The 23117-nt window shown below is 37.5% G+C and overlaps 1 protein-coding gene across 2 annotated transcripts in view; it reads right to left on the reverse strand.

Moving 5' to 3' along the window:
- ARHGAP21 (Rho GTPase activating protein 21) overlaps nucleotides 1–23117 on the reverse strand; it is an 85754-nt gene that overhangs the window by 54492 nt on the left and 8145 nt on the right. For both annotated transcript variants that reach the window (XM_026843367.1, XM_026843368.1), the window contains exons 2-3: nucleotides 15219–15401; nucleotides 8657–8681 (exon numbers count right to left, since the gene is read on the reverse strand). In XM_026843367.1, the coding sequence (XP_026699168.1) occupies nucleotides 8657–8681; nucleotides 15219–15401 (208 nt within the window). The remainder of the gene's footprint in view (nucleotides 1–8656; nucleotides 8682–15218; nucleotides 15402–23117) is intronic.

A 23117-nucleotide genomic window follows, 5' to 3' on the forward strand; every position in this document is an offset into this window, starting at 1 on the left:
GCAAGTGTGAGCTGCCAGAAACACACACATGCAAGGAAGCAGTGCATTTCTCCACAAGCGTAGCTATAAGCAGAGGCGCAATCTCGCATAGTGGCAATAAAGGAAACAGAAGCATATAAAGTTGCTGAGTACACAAGTTAGCTGACCAGAAACTGAAAAACAGTCCATAAAGTTGTCCTTTCCTTTATAAGTCTTGTAAGCACATAAAAATCTCCAGCATGAATAAATGGTCACCCGTCAGGATAAATTAAAACTCAAGTTATTGTCCAGGCAGTAATGTAGTTTTGCTAACAGAATGACTAAAATATTCCTTGCAGTGCAATCACTCCCCTTTCAGTAATGCTATTCAAAAGAAAACAAAACTTTAGCGAAGGCCAGCTGGTGACTGAACTTTTACTTCAGGAATTCAGTGTCATCAGAAATAAAGAAATAAAAATGAATCACCAAATACATAAAAGGCTCAAGACAAAAATTCATTAGCTTAAACATGGATAAGTAAGGAAATCAGGAGTCTTTATACTGAGGTTCTTTAGACTAAACAACCAAAGTTATGTAGTCTGAAGAAGCACACACACCTGTAAATGAAATACAAGGCAAACATAGGAAAGTATTTTTTTGCAACTTGTTTTTTCCTAGCCAATACATAAATTTTTCATAATTGTATGCAAATCTTCTAATTAATCAGCAATTTTCAACCAAAAAATATTAATTGCTACCTTCAATAAGCAGCGCAATCAAAGTCGAATCTACAAAATTAGTGTCTTCAACTATTTTTCAAATTAATGACTAATAAAATTAAAGTCTTTATTCATAATACTTTCATATACATTTATAATAGTTACTGATCTAACCTGGATCTCCTAGCTGAGACAAGTCAATACCACCTCCACAGTCTGACAGGAGAAAGTAAGTTTCCCATTGTAAAGTTACAAGGAAGCTTTCGTGACAAATGTTTGAGATGCCATGAGTGGCAGAGGGGAGCACATTGCACTATGACAACCATCTGATTTGCAAAGTCATAAAGTTCTAATCCGCTCTTTCTCCCTGATAAAAGAGAATATTAAAAAACAATACTACTTTTAAACAAGACAGTAGAATTAAGAGTTGTTAATACTTACAACTAACTTACATTGGTGAGAGGGTCACATACAGCAACACACTTCCTAAGTCCCCTAAACTTGACAGAAATTAATTTTATCTAGGTGCCAATTCTAGTTTAATCCCCTAAAATGCTAGTTTGGAATACAGCTGCTACAAGGAACATAACTAGTATTATATCAAATGCTGTAACCTTGAGTTAGTTTTTAAACTACTCTTTGCAGACCAGACAGTATTACTGTACTGCTTTGTGATTCATCTGGAAAACAAAATGACATGGCAAAAGTTATATTATCAAATCTACCAACACACTACCAGAGAGCAACAAGCAACTCTAGAGTCATTAAACTTATGATATATAATAACACAGTCAGATATAAACATCCAAGTCAGAAACTACACACAAAGGACACCTGTCTGACAAAGAACTCTTACATTTTGAGGGGGGGGGCAGGGGAACAAAACCAAAAAAACAATCACCAACCAAAAGAAAACAAAAACCATACCGAAGTGCTATTGTTGACTCAGCCCTCCCTTTCTTTCCGACCTGCAGAGCACAAACCTGCAAGTGTTTTGGGACATAGTATAATACATATATTCTTACAAAGTGTCTCCTAAGAATACACTGTTTAAAGTCATATCATTTCTCCTCTTCCTAGAGGAAAAAACAAACAAAAAAAATATCTTTTGCTCTGGGAAGCTGAACTGTGCTTAGAAATCCTCATAATACAGGAACTGAATAAGGCTACAGAGTTTTGTTAACCTTATATAGAGTAATTCTACTCCTGGCTCTATTCTCAGCAGACAGCAAGGGGGCAACATTCATTTTTATACCAAAAAATCACCAGCCCCATGAAACACCTCAGATTATTAAATTAAGGCAGTCTCTTATGTACATCTTTCTCTGACTGAAGAGGGAGAAACATTCCTCTTGAACATGAAGATCTGCAAGTATAATTTTTGCTATCCAAGGCATTTGAACTCTTGGTTCAGCAATGCTGACTGGCACTGATTCCTGGGACGCTTTTCAAGCAAAGGGACAATATGTACAGATACAGTGGGACAAATGCTTCTAAACGATTACTGAATCAAACACCTGCTAATCATTTCCCAAACTACTCAAAAAGAGATTCCTGAAAGTAGAGAAGAACTTACATTTATTAACAGAGATTTCATTTAAATATAAATCACAAAACTGTCAGGATTACATTTAACTGAGAGAGTCCAACGAAAGACAATTCTAGATTTTATAATTTGCAAACTGAATTTCACACATAGCAAGCATTTCTCCACTAGCAATCCATTGCAGAAAAGGAGCCCAAAGGTCCCAGCCCAGCCCTGACAGAGCTTATTTCACCATCAAGCAGACATCAACTCAACTGAAAAAAACACTACACAAAATACAGTGCCAAGGATAAGCCTCTAAGAGACGATGATAACGGGCAAAATAGCATTCGAGTCATTTACCAGAGAAACACCTGGCATTCAACTCTGATACAGGAAAAAATACACTCTTATTACTCAAAGCACCTCTGGCATTTTGATTAGGCAACTCAAAGATGGTATTTATTCTTTTGCTTACTCTTCTCTTAAACGATTTCACTAATACAACCTCAACTCTATCTTCATGACAGGGTGGGGAAGGAGAAAAAAACCCAATCTGGCATTGTTATGGAAAACATGTAACAGTTTCAACTTAATTACAAACTCCCAAACCATGTTTTTCCATTGCATTATTTGCCAATATTATGACAAGTCTTTTCAATTCTCTCAAACCTAAAATGAAACCTTTTCAAGTTTAAAATCTAATCTATGATTAACCGATATAAAGGATTTACTAGTTCTTAGATAAGAAGAAATCCATTCAGTTTATACCTATTGTAGTGAACCTACAGACTCTCCCCTAAATCCATGAAAGTTACACTTAGGCAGATCTTCATATTTTTATTAGAAGTCAAAGGTGGTTTGAACTCAATAGTAGACACTGTGAAATATTATACATGCAACAAGTTGGAAGGCCACGCTGCTGGACATTCTGAACTTTAAAGGACCAGGAACCATCAGGCTCTGGTCTCGGTGGAAAACTAAACAAGCCCTCTTTTACCATTCTCAACATTTAGTGTTAAAAAAATTAAGTTGGATTAAAAAGCCACAGAAAAGGACAATTTACTGTGGTGCTATGCTAAAGCATTAGTGTTATATACCTCTTGAGTGTGCCGGTGCTGACATAGGCTGTGTGGATACTTGCAGAGACATAGTCTGGCCCTAAGTCAACTGCAAGTGAAGCGTAGCTGCACATCCAGTAGCTGCTGTCTCACTTCCATCCAGAAAGCAATACTCCTGCAACTGGGATCATGTACCTTAGACCATACCATCCCAGCAATCTGTGACCCTTCCAAATATTTGCTTTCACATTCATTCTCTTGTTCCTTATCTACCTTGGTCCCATCATCACAGGCACAATTAATGTATTTCATAACAGACTCAGCTGATAGACAATAATATTAAAAACATGGGATTAAATTAAATCCTGAGATAACACAATATACATTACAGAAATCAACATTCTGATTAAAGAAATGAAACATCAAAAACTCAAGACTATATAAGCAGCAGTAGGAAATAAAAAGCTTTTCTTGCATTTTTCTCCATCCAAAGGCTCTGTATCAAACCGGACTTGCACAGAGCTGAAGGAGCTCAAGTAATAAACTGGAACTATTTAACTTAGACAACTGAAGGGTAGAAGCTGCAATCCATAGTTAGACACATTAAAAAAAAACAGCCTGGTGATCACAATTTAATGATCTAGAAACCTCAGTAAAAACAGGTATCTAAAGTCTTACTAGAAAGTGCACACTCAAGTCTCTACAGAAAGGTATATTGTTCAATGTCCTTAAGTCGCCTTTCATTTTTATGAGAAGATAAGCTACTAGTTGTTAAAGATATTTCTACATAGAAATAGGAGATAAAGTAAGAAAAGCAAGAACATCCTATTAAACAAAAAAAGATACTGGATTATAATGATACTAGATTTCCTCGCACTGTATTAAAGATAAAATAGCTCAGTTCTCATATAAAAGATTAAATTTCTTTCAGAATATTTCTATATGCTTATCACTGTTCATTTTAATCATGACCCAGAAGCCAGACATTTTTGAAGAACAACATGTTTTAGGCCAAGATACAAGAAACAACCAACCATTTAACATATACTAAATTTACAGTTTGCCAGATACAGCATCAAGGGATGGATGTCTAAGGGACAACAACGTATTCATCATATTAAGTATGCAATGAAATAGCTTGGAGACAGCATGGCAATGGAGACTGTTTTTTCCAGCACCACTTACCACACGCTGACAGAGCAAGTTTTTAATATAAAATATTATTTTTAATAGGTATTTTTCAATTTGTCTCCAAATATTCCTACAATGCTCTCCTGGGAGACTTCTGCCTGTGAGATACTACTTAAATAAAATTTTGAAATAGAGCAAACTCCAGAAAAAAGGAAGAATACTGATGGTATATCAGCCTCGAAACGCATGAAAAATACTCCAAGTTAACACAGGCCTGTCAGTGTAACAGAAATTTTCAAGAAAACAGTAGAAGCTGATAAAAGTTTCCAGACAGACATCAAGGAATCCACTGAGAAAGATCTGCATCTTCTGATAAACTGCACCTGTTTTAATACACTACCCTAAAGCCAGCAACCCAGAACAGTCAAAGTAGGAAAGAACATAAATCTTTCAGATAATAACTACAAAATATTTAGAGTAATTCTGCAGTGACGCCCTTCCAGCAGATAACAGGGTGCTGAAGTCCCTCATAAGGAGCAGGATCTTCCACCTCCCTTGTCTGAAGAAAGCCTCATCTACTTCTTCCCTGATCAGGTGGTCTGCAAATCCTGCCCATAAACTCTAAACTGCTTCCCATCCATCCCAAACCAGAGCTTCATCCATCCCTGCTGTGCTCTCACAACTCAACAACCAAGGCAACTCAACCTCTGTACTTTCTCAACCTGTCATTCTCAAAGTGCCTGTACTCCTCCACTGCAGCACTCTAACTCACTCCTGTGAGCTATTGTATCCCACCCTTCTCTGTGACCCCCATGAGATCACAGCCCTGCAGCTACATGCAGGCCTCCAGTTCCTCCTGCTTGTTCCCCATGCTGCATACATGAGTGCACAAAGGCTTCATAGACACCATCAAAAAAAGGTATCCACCATCTTGTCCTGTAGGCATTCCCTTAGTTATGTGCATACACTTCAGGTGGTGTCCTTGTCTCCCAACTGCTGACCCTGAGGTGTCTCCTGTCCACAGAATCCTAACCCCTTTGCTTGACAACCCAATCCACCACTCCCTCACTTGTTTCCTGGCCATCATCTCTCTTCTCTGTCATTCCTAGTTTAGAGCTCCCCTGGACAAATTTGCATTACCTTTTATTCTAAATGCTTTGAAATCCTACTACTTACTGAAAGCAAGATCAATGCAAGCCAGGAGCAAGATTCAAATATGTACTAAAAAAATTGCACTAAAATTCTATACCACAACATAAAACCATATAAAAAATATTTCTTTCACTGTTAGAATACGTAAAATCTGGTACACACTTTTATCTTCTGCTCTCTAGACTTAATTAGGTACTCGGCTCCTTTGAAAAGAATATTCAAGTGCTTTCAATAAAAGGTAATAGCAATTGAAATACTTTTCTCCACACTCACCCACTCAAATTTGTAACTGCTGAACCTGATAAAACCCCCAACTTCTAAACGTAAGTTTAATCTGTGAAAAGGGCAAAGGTAATTAGGAATCTTCACTCAAAATCAATACTGAAAAAAGACAACTTTGCACTGGCCCACACTGCTTCACAAAACCAAAAAGCTTGAATCCCTTAGCTCAGTCTTTCAGAAGGGAAAGCTCAAGTGAATTAAGTGCATTATCGTCGACAAACTTCAAAAGAAAAATGTCTATTATTAAGATATTTTCAGTGTTAATTAAGACAGAGCTTCACAGAGGCAAGCTTTCCAATCAAGTCTGAAGGAAAATACATGAATTTTGCCACTAGATGGCTCCTTTGTACGACACACACACACTACACCCTACTCAAACATGCTCTTTCTCATGCTGCTGAAGTAACTGGTGCTCAGCAGCAAGGGACCCCACAGCCAGAAGACAAAACAGCTTAGTGCCGTTCCAAAGCGGCTCGGTCTCATTTTCCAGTGTTAATTACTTTAAGAATCCTTGTTATAATCCGTCACAGTATTTCTGACGTACCTGCTTTTGCCCAATTAACATGATGTTTGTGAGCACGAAAAATTAGATCTGCTTTTCTTGATTTTCTCCACACAAGCTTCCTACTCGTCTCATTTGGGAACAGGAACAAATTGCAGCAATGTAAATAGAAACCGTTTCACGATCCCCCTTCCCACCTGCCCCCCCCAAGATCATGATAAATGCTGGGGAAAAACATCTTCCAGACTTTGTCCCATTTTGTTATTTTTGTAGGTGTAATACACAAAACTGGCAGGTTAATTTCTACTGACACCTACATCCCCCCACCTTAAAGTCAACTTTTCTCTTTCCAGAGGACCACAAGTCCAACATTCTCTGCAGCTGATGAGACTACTGTTATCTTTCCACAGCACTTTGCCCTCTGATTCATATTTTAAGGCATACAACGTACTACGTTGCTATAAATAAGCAATAGTTAAGCTATGATTCATAGTTTAAGTAGCTACACAAAACATTCCAGAAAGTAATCTTGCTCCCACCTGCACAGATCTCAGCGAACCAAATAAATGTTTGTTTATTGCTATTCCTCTACTGCAAAACAGATCTCAGATAACGTTTTAGATAAACGGACCCGCAGCATTTGCATCTTCAGCTGATCCAGTTTGCCCTGTGAGAAGAATACCGCAGAACCTAGTTTTCTAGACCACAAGTGGTATATTACACGCTGGTTTGGCACAGAGGATTGACATCTTTCCCTTCCCCTAAAGGAAACTGCCTTTTCTTTTTGTATGCCAGAATGGATAAAGGAGGTCAAGTTTGAGATGGTTTGAGAGGAGCCCATGAGGAATAGGAAGAGACTGACTTTTCACTGTTTAACAAGCAGGTGACAAGAGCTGAGTAAAACTAGGAGGATGAAATGGATTAATTCATCTGCTTCCAAGAAAAGATAAAGTTCAAGTAAATTTGTATATCCCAGAATGCTTCTAATATATCACAATTACACTTAAAAAAAAGAAACAGAAGTTTAGATGTGTTCTCTGTCTTCCTTTAAAAAGTATACTGAAACCAGGTACCGTTTTCTGCTACAGTGTAAAGCAAATTGTAACCCCCCACAATTCACCTTATGCTGTCTCTGAGCAAAAGTACCCACATTTGAACAGGCCAGTCCTCGGGGAGCTGCACTGCGCTGCCAGATAAAGCACAAACTGAAGCCCCTACATGTTATACTCACAATGCAGCTAATCCTACCTCCTCTGTATACCTTACCATCATGACAGACTGGGAAAAACAGAAAAGTGGGACTGGGCTCTCAACGTGATAAACCAACTTCTTTACCTAAATCAAGACATTTTTCACCCTTCTAAGGAAACCGTAAGATACCACCAGAAAGGGGAGCGGGGATGACAACATACCTAAATACCAAAGAAATTTAAGTGACACTGAAATATAGCACAATTTAAAAAAATAAGTTAATTAGTGAATCAAGAAAGAGAGCAAACAGACAATGTGAGAGGAAGAAAGCTATGAAAATAGAGGGTAACTGACAAACATAACCTAGAAATAAGTAATTTTTTTCATGTCTCCTAAATCAAGTGCAAGAATTTTGTTCACACATCTTATCTGACATCACTGAAACATGTTTCATGGATATTTTAAAATGTACATGAGAGTACCAAAACTAATGAAGATCGGTACTATTAAATACTGAAGAAAGTATCATAAAGCTAACAGGAGTAACCTTTTTTATCTTCTGTTTTTAAAACAGCTGTATACCACTTCTGTGCATAATTTTTACCACCTCTACCAACAGTAGGTTTATATACTTTTATGTTGCTTTTATTAAAGTTGCAACAAAATTTAAATTTCATACTGACTGCTCTTAGACACACTGCACAACTGTTTTTTTAAAAGGCATGTATAGAAATATATCCATGAGACCCTTTATAGTAGTACTTTGTACAGATAACTGTGGGTCTTACATGCAGATCAAATTATGAGAGTGTGAAACTTCAGTACTAAAAAGGTAACACAGCTGATTTCTTGTCTTCTTGTCATATACATAACAAGGTGATATACACAGCACAGAAGTGGTACAGCACATACTTTAATTAACTTAGGGGCCACACAAACACCTACACTAAATAGATAAAGCTAACACCCAGGTATTTTCTTTCTTTTGTGCCAATGCCATGAAATTCATGAGCTTGATGGTCACACTGAAGTGACTCCACATTTCCAACTCTCAGACAGCTACTGAAGTATATTACACAGCTTAAGAGAATTGTTTGACATACTGGATCTGTGAAAGAGTAAAAACAATACATACCTTGTCTATTCCCATTCTCTTCATCCTAAGGAAAAAGAAAGAGTGCATATAAAAATTCAATAAAGAAAAAAAAAGTGTAAGCATCTATAAGCTACAAAGGCTTAAAGTGAACTTGAAAGCTTGTCTGCATTCTGATACCTTATATTTTTTTCATAAATATTCAAATTTACAGAATTTTGTTCTGAGAATGTAGTGTAATACTGTTTAAAAAAAACCAACGCAACAACTTCTGCAGTTCCATGAAACAAACCCACAGAAACAACATGAACAGCATTATCTGAAAACAAATGTACCAAACTCCCCGAAACACTGTCTTGGAACCTAATACTGAACTGAGTGTTGTTGCAAGCATTTTTCCAACCTGAAAGCCAGGCGCGAGAGATTATATTTTAAGGATTCAAAGATAAATAATATGCAAGAGATACAAAATATTTTGTAAGCAAGCTATGAATATGCTTCCTGAAATCTGAAATACCGAGTTTGTTTTTCCTTCAGTAATACTGCCTAGATAGAAATATCTACCTCAAACACTACTTAGTAACAACCTCAAAGCTTCTCCTTCTGCTCACTGCACTATATATACATAATCATAACTACCAGGTATCGCCAGTCTTTAAAAAAAAAGACCCAAAACACACACACACACAAATAAAAATCACACAACTAGAATGTACTGAGGGAGAATGGCATGCTTAAAAATGAAAATTATTACTTAAGTTACTTCCTTGACAATATTTTAATATGAATGAAAGGCTTTTGAAAGATCATGGCTAATTCCTCATACAAAATTCTATCTGAAAACCACAGCTGTTTAAATATGGAAATATGTACTTTCTTTCTGAACTGTAACTTCATGGAGCAATAAGCTTTCAACCTAAATACAATTTCTTAAGATATGTACTATTTGAGAAGTGTATCTAACAATTCACCTCAGCTATTATAATTAAAACAGCTTCATCCTGAAGGAAAGAAGGAGCAAGGTGATGATCACAGAAATAATTTTCACCTGTATATTCCTGCCTACTTTTAAATGGATTAATTCCAAATTTCTAGGTCTTCTGCATTTAAAAGACAAATCACTGTCTTTTTCATATTAAAATATTTTCAAAGCAACTGCACACTGATCTCAGCAAACCATTCAAGAAAGGAAGACCTGAAGAAAGAGATGAAGTAAGATCTGGATATGAATGCTATATAATGATGAGGATGAGACAATTCTCTCCTAGGTGCAATACATTTCTCGTAAGATAAACAAAATTCTGCTGGAGCTTTGTAAGGTACTACAGAAAGGTAGTTTAAGGAAGAAGAAAACAACCACCCCCCCAAAACCCCCCCGAACATTCAGTTAACAGATCTGGTACTCATCCTACTTTTATAAAGCCACAATAATTATCATTACAACCCAAACGCTGAGAGCAGCAACCAGTGTAACCTCAAGCTGGAATGTCCTGTCTGCTCTATATTTTGGTAAAAATACCACACTAGTAGGCAAGTACTGTTAAGATTTATCATTATATGTCTTGAAACCCTGTAATAGCCAGTTGATTTTGAACTAGGATCAGCAGTGAAGAATTATACAAGACTAACATCTGTATGTGTCTACTTTCCACCCAATCTGTAAAAGGAAAAATCTTCAGGACTCTGAATATTAGAGCTGATAGTCCAGAAAAATGCAGGTCACACATTATGGAGGCTACCTGGTTTGATGCTCTAAAACAAAAAAATTACAGAAATGGAAGGTTAACTAATATAGAATTGCCATAATTTATGAAATACTGCAGTGGGTGTGTCAGTTTTGTCACTGGGTATGCAAAACTCTGTTATAAAGGACAGCTGCAAAACATTAGTTTTTCATGGTATCAAGCCAGTGAGCTCAGGCCTTTAAAAACACAATGCTTTATAACGCAAGTGTTTTGGAATTAGCCTTCCCTCCTACGTTTACCTCTTACACACTGTTAGATGTTAGTATATGATGCTTCCATACCTAAAGACATGACTTCCTTTTATTGTTTATTTGCTTCTCAGACTGACTGAACTTGGAGAACAAACTCCACATGCAAGAAAAGCATGTGCTGACTAACAAATCCTAATAAACATGTGATGTTAAAAGCATAATTTAACATAGGTTTTTGCAACGCTAAATAAATCTTCCATACACTCCTTACTCACTTTAAGGGGAAGGAGGCATGGGAAGAAAGGAAGATAGATAATGGGTTGCTCCTGAATGTGCAGCTATTCCCAGTTCAGTGTGTGGCCATACACAAGCACAGCCAAGCACTTTTCCCAAAATTAAATGTGTTAAGCCACAGCCTCAGTTTCCAAGATTATCTTTTCACACCACCCTTCACATAGTGCTTTCTCTCCCAACAGACCTACCAAACAACACTTTCTTCCATAACCTTTATCATGACATTTATAAATTAATTAATTAACAGCAATTACAATGAACGTCCCTTGATTTGTGGTTAATTAGCTGCTTTGTACAGGAACCATAAAAATATAGTAGAACTTAGCACAACATCCTGAATTTGACCTAGAACTGCAGCACTATGTACATACTGAATGTTAAATTTAAAACATATATAATATAAATAATGTTCATGAAATATAATATACTAGTATTCAGTATTAAAATATGCAGAGATACTTCCCTGAATTGATTATAACCAATCATGTTCAATCATTTCAATAACAGCAAGTAAGTCCTGTTTTCCAGTCAGATGTAAATGGAGAAAAAGCTTTATGGTTGCCCCTCATATACAGTCATGCAGGTCACTCTCACCTTGTCACTAAGGTATCAAGTTTTAGTCTTGAAACTCACCCTGCTTATTCTGGTGTTACACAAGTGTGTTTCACATCTAACTCAGGTGGCTGACAGTGCCAGTCAGAGCACTGGTCTAGTAGTCTGACCAGGAATTGTAGTTTCACATTGATGACAGTGGAAGTCTAACAAAAGCAGACCTTAGCTTTGTACATGTAAGGCTAGAAATATCTGCAACTAGAGTTTACCCTTACCAAACCTTAAGCCTCTTGGTTAACATGGCTTCACCTATTTTACTCAGGTTTTTGAACAGTTCTTTCTTTTCTGAAAAAGTCAACAGTATCCTTAAAAGTAAAATGAAAATTTAGCACTGCTGTGTTTTTCTATCAAACAAAACAAGCCCTTACTGAAGTTCTGCATCAGAGACACCCATGAGATGGACCAGATAGCTAGAATTTCATGTGTTTGACAGTAAGCTGGACTTCACTTCTGCATGAAAATGACTCCCAATCTGTTAACCTGGTGCTCTGCACTTCTGATTATCAGGAGGAGCCTCACGCCTCTCTCCTTATTGAATAGGAAGGTTTAGGTGTGCCTCCAGTCTGAAATATTAAAGGCAGAAAAAACCCAAAATCACGTGAAGAACTGACGATAACTCAAGACTAGTACTATTAGGTGCTAATATATTAAAAAAGTGTGTTTTGGGACTCCCAGTCAGCCAGAGCTTTAAGGCAGATCTGCCTAGACCTCCTCCTTGGAGGTGGTGGTGACCTCCCCAGGACAACTGAACATAAGTTTTATGAGACTAACAACTAGAACACAACTTCTTGAAATTTAAATAAAAAAACAACACCTCAAATGCACCTAGGCAGAGAACAGATTAAAGATTTTTAAGAAATTAACCCCCACTCTTCTCCATTCAATACATCCTTTGGGGTAGAGTTCTTTGCTTCCAAGAAAATTCACCTTAGTGCCTTTCCAAGTTGCCTTCTCCAGCCTGTAGGAAGCTTTTCTTCCCAATCCCATGGAATATCCAGCTGTGGTGTGATTTCACCACACCCTGCAGCCTAGGAATATTATGCTCTCTGTCTAGAGATACCCCACTGTTCACCCCAATGAAGGAGTCTTGTCCTCTTCTCCCCAGAGGATTCCATTTGACCTGTGAACAGCTTTTCAAACACACACAAACTGCAAGCAACAGGAACAGAACTTTTAATGGAGAAATCTTCACTAGATATTTCTGAATTGCATCAGTAGTAGGTATTAAAAAAACCAAACACATACATATCCACAAAGAATGTTTGAAGGAAAGCTCTTTTAGGTACTTTTCTTTCTCTTCACTACCTCTACCAGTTTATGTTGACTTGCAGAGAGATTTAGAGATACTAGGGCAAGCTTACCTTGAAAGACATCAAAGGAGCTAGAATGCAAAGCCTTCCCTGGGGTCAAAAAAAGACTTCCACACTGATCTAGAGGTAAAGTGCCAGCATCATGTTGACACCTGTGATAACAAAAGGTCTGTGGCTCTGAGAAACTAGTAGGGGATTGAGTAACTCTGGCCGTTTTGTCAATGGCATTTTTAACTTCCAGCTGTAACCTCTATCTTATGTTAGAGGTAGCCACATGTATTCTCAGATGTCAAGAAGGAACAAGACTACTACAAGATTCAAGACAGGCAGAAAAATAAATCATAGTTATCATCCTTATACTCCCTCTAAGGTGTGCAAAACAAAACATCTCTGCCTTCTGAGGCCCTTACAATTTTGATCAATGAGGAAAGAAGCTTGAGCTTAGGTCAAACACAGACACTGTAATTAGCTGGTAACCAATATGATCTTTGGTCAAGTAAGACCAGCAGAGAAAACAGATTTGCCTTTTATTAGTATCAAGCTGACAATAGGTGAGTTTAATTCTTTAGTACCATAAATTAGGTATACAGACTTCTGTAAAAGTTGTCTTATGACAACCCAGGAGTAACACTTTTTAAGATACATTCTTTTTTTCTACCACCCCAGAGACATTAAAAAGAAAATAATGGTTCAGCTTAATTTACAGAAGCGTTGACCAGGGCTCTGTCCAAATGAACCTTATCATCTTCAGACTTATCTGAATACCTGAATAGATGGATTACAACTATCCAACCATCTCACTAGTTCCTTTGCAAAAAAAAAAGACAGAAGTCAGAATTAATTAATCAGATGCTGATATATAGGAGAACAAACAAGGGGAAAAAAAGGTGCTAAGAGCTCTCTTGCAGAAAAACAGGGAGGCAGAACTTCAAGACATATGTACTGCTTGGGTGTCTCTCAGAAACTATCAGAGGGGAATGAGAGGGTAGGGACGGTATTTCTTTTTCTTTTTTATATTCCTTGTCCTTCCTTATGCCTATCTCCTTCTGCATGTAAAAAAAGATATCTACCTCCTCAGAGAGATCTAGTGATAAATTCAGGAAGAAACCTAGTCAGTTGCTTCTTAGTTAAGGAGATTAATAATGCTCATGTTATTTATGTTCACCTGCAGCACAATTTTAAGGGTGGTCATTGGGAGATGTTAACAAGTACATGTGATTTGTTTTGCTCAGCTAAGGCTTCCCCACGCTCCTTCCTCTGTATCACACTGGAATTCAACCAGAGATTGCTCTTGTCTGACTCTCTATAACCTGTGCTGATGGACAGAAATGTTGAGACCACCTGATACTGCTAGTAGTCTCACTTCCAGTTAGCTTCACTGACTCCTCATAAAGGGGAAAAATATTTGGACTCTCAATGCAGGCTGAATAGCTGAAGTTAACTGGAAAAATGTTCCAACTTTCTCCTGCAAAGCTTCTTCTGCTTCTGAAGAAATCTTATAGCCACTGAAGACAGTCAAAAAAGGCAACTTTACTGAAAGATGCCTGCAGAGACATGAGTTAAATGGCTATTTAGAATGAGCGTGAAGCTTCAATAGTCATTTCCCATCTTGGTAAGAATCTATTCTTCTGCCTAATTGAAAAGCAAAAAACTGAGAGGTGGCATGGATTATGAGAACTTGCATACTTAATGACTTTAAAGTGAGCAAATGATATATGAACTCACAAAGAAAAACCCTCTCTCAATATTCAAATTTCTGTAGCTATTAAACAGACTTTTTCTCAACATCAGGTACTATGGCAACTTAACTTAAAATGTTTTACAGTTTTTTATTTAAGAAAGCTGTCCTTTAATGTAGGTTTGTATATATTTTGTATGTATTTGTCCCTTGACTAACAGGGAATTGCAGATCGTTGTTCTCTTCAACGGTAAGAACATAATACAGAAATGCAACACATCTTTCTAACATACATTAATTGTAGGCTACTCAGAATTTTTCCAGGCTATTCTCTTAGTATGATAGTATGACAAAACTCAATTCTGGGAGGAGAAAGAAGGAAACACCACCACCACCAAAGAAAAAACCCAAGCCTCCCACCCTTGAAGCCTACACTTTAAAAGGTGTAAAGCCTAGTGACACTGGCTTTGGGTAAAAGAACTCTGTAGAGAAGTATTTCCATATTCTGCAATAACCACTGGTCTTACCCATGGTTACAAATACTTTTAACTCAAGTGAACTCATACTCAGTCAATTCTATTTTCTTGCAACAGATCAGTGCATGCCTTTCAGAGGATACAATAAGTTAGCCTGCCCACCTTACACACAAGGGATCTTTAATCTCTGTAAGATACATCTATACCTATGTTTACTTTCAAGGAAGCTGGATTTACCTTAGCTATACCCTAACAAGTATAATAAAGCTTTATGTGAATTATTATTAAGTTCACTTACTTTAAAAGAAAACTGAACTGCAGATTCCGGAGGATAAACTATGAAGTGTCTTAAGGTGAAGCCAAAACCCTGAGATGTCCTCCTGAGCACAACAGTTTTAGGACCAGGCCAAGAGAAAGTTTCTTCTTCCTCCAATGGTGATATAGCTTCACTCTGTTCTTTTCCATCTTTATTTTTTGATGCCTAAAATAAATAAAAAAAAAAGAACATAGAAGTTGCAATTTGGATAATTAAAAAACAAAAAACCCACACTGAACATTCCTGCACACTTGAAAATTATTTCTCCCCAATAACCAATATAACTTGATGACTGACCACTAGTATTTTCAAAAGAAATGCATATTGTAAAGCAGCATCCCTTCCAGCATTACACCTCTGATCATATCACATATAGAATTACTCTTAAATTTTAAATGACATTAGATATTAAGAAAGTCAATCTACAACAGTGAAGGGCTCAAATGAACCACAAGAAATGTGTACAGTTTGCACATTTTATTTGCTTTCTACTTAGGTACAAATGTGTCCTCTGGGACTCCATTTCTGCACGCATATCTCTCACACATACACACAAAACCAACTCAAATTCTCCTCACTTACAATGAAGGCATGGTTTTCTTGACTAGTATCTCCTCACTAAAAACAAGTAAAACAGAATTGAAGAACACAATCAAACTGGTTAGGGTTCTTAAGCAAGACATACTTTTCCTCTAGTCATAGCTTTGACTTCACCTTTGTTTTTTCCACCCTTACCTACTTTCTCTGAACATTTCAGTATGCAAATTCAGTACGCAAAAACACACAAGTAAGAAAAGTCTAGTTTCCTTTTACAGTCCTGCTGCAATCCCTTCTCTCATGCAGAAACAACACATCTTGGCTTTTTTTTCTTAAGGGTGATTTTATGTATCTATGACTCAAGAAACATTATAAAAATATTTATCTTCTCAGCTTTATATGAAATCTTCCATTTCAATTTTCAAAGTGAGAGCCACACCACACATAATATCTCAAATCAAAGGCAGAAGACATACAAAGAAAGCATACAAATCCCTATGACCCCCCCGTAAATATTCTTATTCAACAATGCATGAAACAAAGTTAGATACCAGTGCCTATAGCCTATTCAAAGGGTATTCAAACATAAATAATAGTCGTCTTGTCCTCTTGTAGCTCTGCTACTGTGGCTCAGCAACTGGCTGATACATGTCAGAATTTACTGCTTGATTTTCTCCCTGGGCTGCTCCAAAATAATCTCTTTTGCTCCAGTCTTACAGCTGGGATCTCAAACTGCAGTGCTTATCGACAAGGTGGGCTCAGACAACTCCAGTCAACATCTACAGAGAAGACAAAGCATTTCCACTCTAACAATGATAGCAACACTTGTTACTATAAGGAAGACATTGCAACTGCTTGGTGAGATACTTGACCCACCAGAACATTTTGCATTCAGGTACGTAAAACACAGGTTTGCCCTTCAAAACCCACACCTTAGTACATCCAAAAGAAAGGACAAGGAAATAGTCAGTGCTTCAAAGAGCAGCCTCCCTACCTCCAACAACCCTGTTCTTCAGCAAGGAAAAAACCATACAAATGAAGAAGGGTACTGGTGCTACAGCCAAGCCAAGAAATAGAGCCACTTCTGGAAACAGAAAATACAGAGAATCCAGGCAGGACTCTGCTCCTCTGAACAGCCTGAAAGGATTATCAGCAGATATTGGAAAGAACAATAATAAATAATCAAAGACTTGATCTCAACCTAGTTTGTCCTCATCTATCGTCTTCATTCACATTTTAATTTGTTAGTGCAAAACTGAAAAGACTGTGCAATTAGATGACTAACAAATGAAAAATTAGGGATAACTATGAACTGCCAAGATGAATGGTTCTGGTTTAAAGTTCAAGTAATGCAGAGATTAAAGTAAGCCTTTAGGCTAAGGATGGGGTTTTTTACTGAAGTGTTCCCCCACCAACCTGTTCACCTTCAGCATGACAGCATTTTTTTGGTTCCACACAAATAAATGTCCCTTCTCATTCTTTCAATCTCATGACACGAGCAGAAACTGAAGCCTGTAAGAACATTTTGATCCTAGTAAACTGGCAACGAAATAGCTCCTAATAATATCACTGGCCTCTAAAAAATGACAGTGATTTCCTCCATTAAGCAATGGGCAGCTATTTAACATTCCCTTGCAATCTTTTGTTTCTCCTCTCAAATTTTTTACAGGCAGTGCTTGATGCAAAAGCTTTGAACCCTCAAACAACCACAGGTATCATACAACATCAAGAAATGTTAATAAGAAAACACCTATTGTTATAGTTAAGTAAACAGCACACATCAATGTAGCACTGAAAAATACACGCCTACAATATACTACGATACTGCATTTTTTTCCTGACAAAAACCTCCCTAAATAGCCAAAAGGTAATTTCAATACATATAACAACATCACTGGAGTTTACATATAGCAATAGTGTAACTGGAGTTCAAAATACAGTCAGAGAACTCCACTAGGTCTGAGAAATGGGAATGAGAAATGTAGTGAGGAGAACCTCTAATTTCCTTGTAATTTCACATAAACTTTTAGCATTCATACAAGTTGTTGAACTAACAGCTATTCATAAACAATGGTACTCCCCAGTCAAATCAATATTTCTTGAAGGGGCATGCCAGAAGTGAAAGGTTACCTTCATGCCAAGCTTGGACCCCCTGTGAGGTCTGCCAAAGGGGGAAAAAGAAGAAGCCACTATTAATAATATATGTGAAGCATGTTCAGCAACAGCAACTTTCAGCCACCACTACAAACAAGAAACAATCTGAATCATAAAGAGAGCCAACATCTGTTGAGTAACCCAGTGACATGTCCAACTACAGCATTACAGCATATCCACCAGAATATCCCTTGCCAGAGCAGGCTTTGAAGAGGAACAACTTTTCAAAAACTCAAACAAAACAAGGATGCAAGACAACAAGCAAGAAACAGATATTGTTTAGCATAGGCAAGAATATGTTACTTAAGAGTTCCTATATGGCTTTCCTTGCAAACAAGAATTATAGTAATCAAGTTGTGAATACATAAATACCTCATATCCTTAAGGTTATTTGTCTTTCGGGTAGACTCATTTGCATTTCAAGAGAATGAAAAATGAATGCTTTATTTTCATTTCATATAAAATCTAACAAACAAAAAAGTTATTTTGCCATATTCCTCGCAGAAGATATGTATGTTTGATTCTCTATAGTCAATCCTCAAAATCAAAAGTCAGAATGCATACAATCGATTCAAGGACTGAAGCATCCCAGGCTACTAAAAGTGATTCCAGCATCATTTCCCTTGTGAGTTCTTTATACAAGATTTCTGCACAAAGTATCTCAAAGAATAATTTCCTGTTATATGCAATTACAAGGACATACAACATGCTTAAGTGCATTGTAAAATGCATACTTTGTTTTTAATACTGTATTTAACCCTCTTTTCTGAGCAATGAAAAAATCAGGTGGTACCTTAAAGACTACATGACTCACTGGGAGCTTAACACACAATAACACAATTATGTAAAAATCAGCAAATAATATTTGTAAATTATATAAAATCAGCAAAATGTTTGTAAATTATACTATTTCCAATTAAAAGTAAACTTCAAACGAATAATTTATCATATCAGTCTAAAAAGTATTTTTTTTAAAAGGCAAACACATTCAACTTGCATGCTCTCCAAAAGCCTGTCTGAATTTTGATCTTCTGATCAATTTACAGCAGATCTATATTGAGAATGCTAAAAATCCTTAAGCGGCAGTCATAGGTAATTGCAATACAAATTATCAATAAAGATCGTCTTCTTGACTATCTAAACAGGTAAGTAAGTATACTCTTGAGTTCTGAATACTGTCTTCAATAGATGAATAAAAATGAACACAGGAAATGACTGATATACTGCATTATCGATTCTTGAAAAATCATTCAAGCCATTTTAAGAGTTAATGTAATCGATCCTCATCTTTGTGTTCAGTACACAAGTTCAAAATTATTTCCAAAGACACTTAGGACTGGCATCCAGATTTGCTCCATACTGTTTTAAACTTCTTTGTTTTGTTTTTTTACCATATAGAACACTTCACAAATAAGTTATGTAAATAAAAGTCTCATTATAAATGTAAGGGTTACTTAAACTACATAATCTGGAACCTAAATCTGTATTTAAAACAAAAACAAAAACAAAATAAAACAAGATCAACCAACCTAAAAAACCCCATCCACCAGACCAACCAGGGAACTTACCTATCAATACCTATAAGGAGCATGAAGACAGCCCGTGCTAAGCAGGGCCTGCTTCAGCTCCAATTAGCAAGGTTCAAATTTTATCTAGTCTACCAAGAAATGCGATACCTGAAATTGCAGTACAGCTAGATAGATGTATACTGAACAGAAAATGGCCTGATGTTACCTGATTTTACTGATTCATCAGCCATCACAATTTTTTTTTTTGTAACTACTGACAAACCAGAGTAAGAAAGGACCTTGAATATAGTTGTTAATCCCTAAAATCATCCCGAGACACCAACAGGATATTCCAAATGCTACAAAAGCTGGGCTCACTTGAGAACAGTGGTATTCCTTGTATCAGGTCATTTATTTTCCCTTTATTTGTACCGAAGTATCTATTGCTTAGCTAACTGCCCCGTTAAATCTGCAATTTCAGAGAAAAAAGGCTTTTCTAGAACAGTTTGATCTTATTTTAATGTGATGAAGTATAATGTCCTTTAAAAAGGTAACAGAATAGGGGGAGGAAAAGGAAAAAAAAAAAAAGTCTTTTCTGGCTAGGGCTACAGAATAGGAGAAAAAAACCCTGCCTGTATGTGCAAGAAAACATTACCCACAGAAGAACAGCAGGTTTCACTGCAAGTCAGCCTTTGTTTCTTTAATAACCAGGTTCTCTAACTGATTATTTTTAAATGAAGTTATAATAAACCACTGGCCCTTTTAGTCTTAACCATACAGAGAATTTCTAATTGCTCTGTTAGAAGCTGACAAAGTCAAATGAAGCAATAACAAATATGTACCTCAAAAAAATTTTTTTTGGTACACCTCTCTGATCAGAAACAATGAAGCAAGGAAATGTACCATGCCCAGAGGACAGCATATTTCATAGACCCTTAAAATTTTCTCCTGTGGTCACAGACCCGGACTCCTGCACATAAGCAAACTCAGAGTAAAACTTTAATCCACTGGAGAACACACAGTTTCCCTGGTCCTCCAATATGATAGGAAACAACCACAAACCCTCCAAAACACACAGCTCCTCTGTGTTCTTAGAACAGATAAGACTTCTTTTAAGAAACATCTGAGAAAGAGAGAAAGGTTATACAACTTCTCTTTGAGATTCATTATCTCCATCCTCATTTGCAGTATAGGGAGGTACATCCAGTACCCCAAGAAAGCTAGCCAATATTTTATCTTAGTAGCACCTCAAAAGTGGGATAGGATCATTCACGCAAGGTGCAAAATACATCTTTTCCTTTCAGTTCTACTCAAGCTCATAAACCAAAGATTTCAAGGGAGATGGGTCACGTTTATAAGGAAAAATACTATAATCATGTACAGAAATGGTCCCAAGCCATAGTGAGGTAAGATCTTTCTAACATCTTTAAATCAAACTGGAATGTACAAACAGCATCTTATACATCAGTCATTCAGTCCCGGTCAAAAAAAAGTAACTACTGACACAAAGGTGACAGCTTAAGTAAATCCACCCTCCAAGTATCCAGGACACAGCTTTCTCTTCAAAACAAGCAAATTAGTTCCATCACTTTCAGCCTCAGGAAATACGTTCATCTCTTACTGAAAAAAATCTCTGCAAAGGTACAAGCAGGAAAACTGGAATGCAGAAAAGCCAAAACATACATAATAATTTTAGGCTTCCATGTCAAATAACTACTTGTTCAAATTTCTGACTTTTATGCTCAACAAAAATCCTGTAGTCTTCCCCTAAACAGGTAGGAAGGATGTTGGTGAAGACAGAAGTTCAAGTAGGAAGTATAACCTGGCAGTATAGGTACTGACAGTGTCCTTCCCTCAAAGAGGTCTTCCATCATTTTTTGTCTTTGCAAGGTAGCTATAAGATATAACCATCAGTATCTCCAAAACCACACTGATGGCAGATCCCACCCTAAAGACTGTGCTGGACCTACTGACTGGTAGCAAGACCCTCAGAGAATGAGACAGAAGGGATCTGTCTCCACCCTATCCACTTCAGTGCTGTATATTTAAGAAAGCTGCATGGAAGGACTTTGGTTGCCCAATGCCAGTAACTGCTCAGCCTGTTTTCAGTAGTTATCAAGAGGAGGCCGCCTTGCCATGAAGCACCTGAAACTGGAAATGAAGATGCAAAGAAGCCCTCAAAGCTTAAATGATCAAACAGCTACAGAACTACTCTCACCACAAGATAAAGCTGAGATGTGGAGATAAATGGAGTGTGTGTCCTCACACACACAACTATCAGCAGACAGCACTCACAGAGACAGCTAAAACTGGTCCAGTCAGGGCCCTCTCTCTGGGGCCATTGCTAACAGTGGACAACGACAGTCTGCTTCTGGAATTGGGGGGCACAGCTCTTCTATGCAGCAGTTCATCATGAAGGAAGAAAAAAAAACCCAACCCACAATCAAATCAGTTTCCAGAGGAAGACTTCTACAACTCCAAAACTCAGGGAAAGTGTCAGCTATCAGTCGCCAGGGGACTCCATTCATCTCTTATAGGGCAGATGCTATGCATACACAAAGTCCAGCATATTTGCTGAGACTCCCCAACACTAACATTTCTCTTGAGTTACAGCTAAGGAGGACGCAGTAACTAGAAAGAATAATAAAGACAAACAAACCAAAGAACTCAACAACCTCTCTAGAACAAGATTCAAATCCTTTATGACTCCAGCTGGAGAGAGTTACTATAAGGAATGGTTTCAGTATCAATAACAAGGAAACAGAAGTAAATTATTAGTGATTGTCATAAGACTATGAGTAAGGATGGGCAATGCCATTCCTCATGTTTTCTGCTCACCTTGGTTGGTCAGGCAAGCCCTGAGCAGCCCCCAGCAGCAGTGAGACAGTCTCTGTGAGCAGCTTTTCCCTCATGGGTCTTGCTGAGAGCCATAGCGAGATGAGACATTTAAGAGCAAGGGCAAGGCAAGAAAGATGAGAACATTGTTCGACGGACCATAGGTCTATCATCTCCTTCACAGGAGCCCACTTTTTAGCATTTTAATGCACCATTATGGCACTAAGCCCAGGTTGCCACAGCAAAAGGTCCTTCTTGGGGGACTAACTGAAATTAATTCAGGTATTTGCTAAGAGGTGGTCCTGGCAGCAAATCTACTAATCTCTTTTAGGAGTGTGAATCTCACCCAGATAGAATACAAACCTAGAATATTCTTTTAATTCAATAAGAAAGGCAGTTGCTGCCTGCCTGCAGCAGAGATTGGCGAGGACACCAAGCAGACTTTGAAATGCATCTTGGAACCGAATAAGCCAATTCAATAAAATACACAAATCATGCCCTCAAACCAAGCCCTGGTAAGGAGGAAGGCTCAAGAAAGCAATACATGACTACTCCAAATGTATGAAGTCGGAAATCTGCAACCTTTCAAAATCAAAGTGTCCGTGCCGCTCGGCAGATGGCTGGGAGGCACAGGGAAGGAGACATGCATTACTGCCATGCACCACACAGGCTACCGAACTGGCTTGGGGGTGGAATGAGAAGGACAGAGGGACATGTGTTTCTGTGTACTTTTGTAACTACTGTTGTAGTAAACACAGTTATTCAAAGGAAAAACAGTATTTTCAAGATAAAGGACTTCAGTTCTCAATAAGGTCAAGGCACACACAGAAAACAAACAATAAAAACC

This window comes from Athene cunicularia, assembly GCF_003259725.1.
Source record: "Athene cunicularia isolate RWA chromosome 2 unlocalized genomic scaffold, athCun1 chr2_part1, whole genome shotgun sequence".
Lineage (NCBI taxonomy): Eukaryota > Metazoa > Chordata > Aves > Strigiformes > Strigidae > Athene > Athene cunicularia.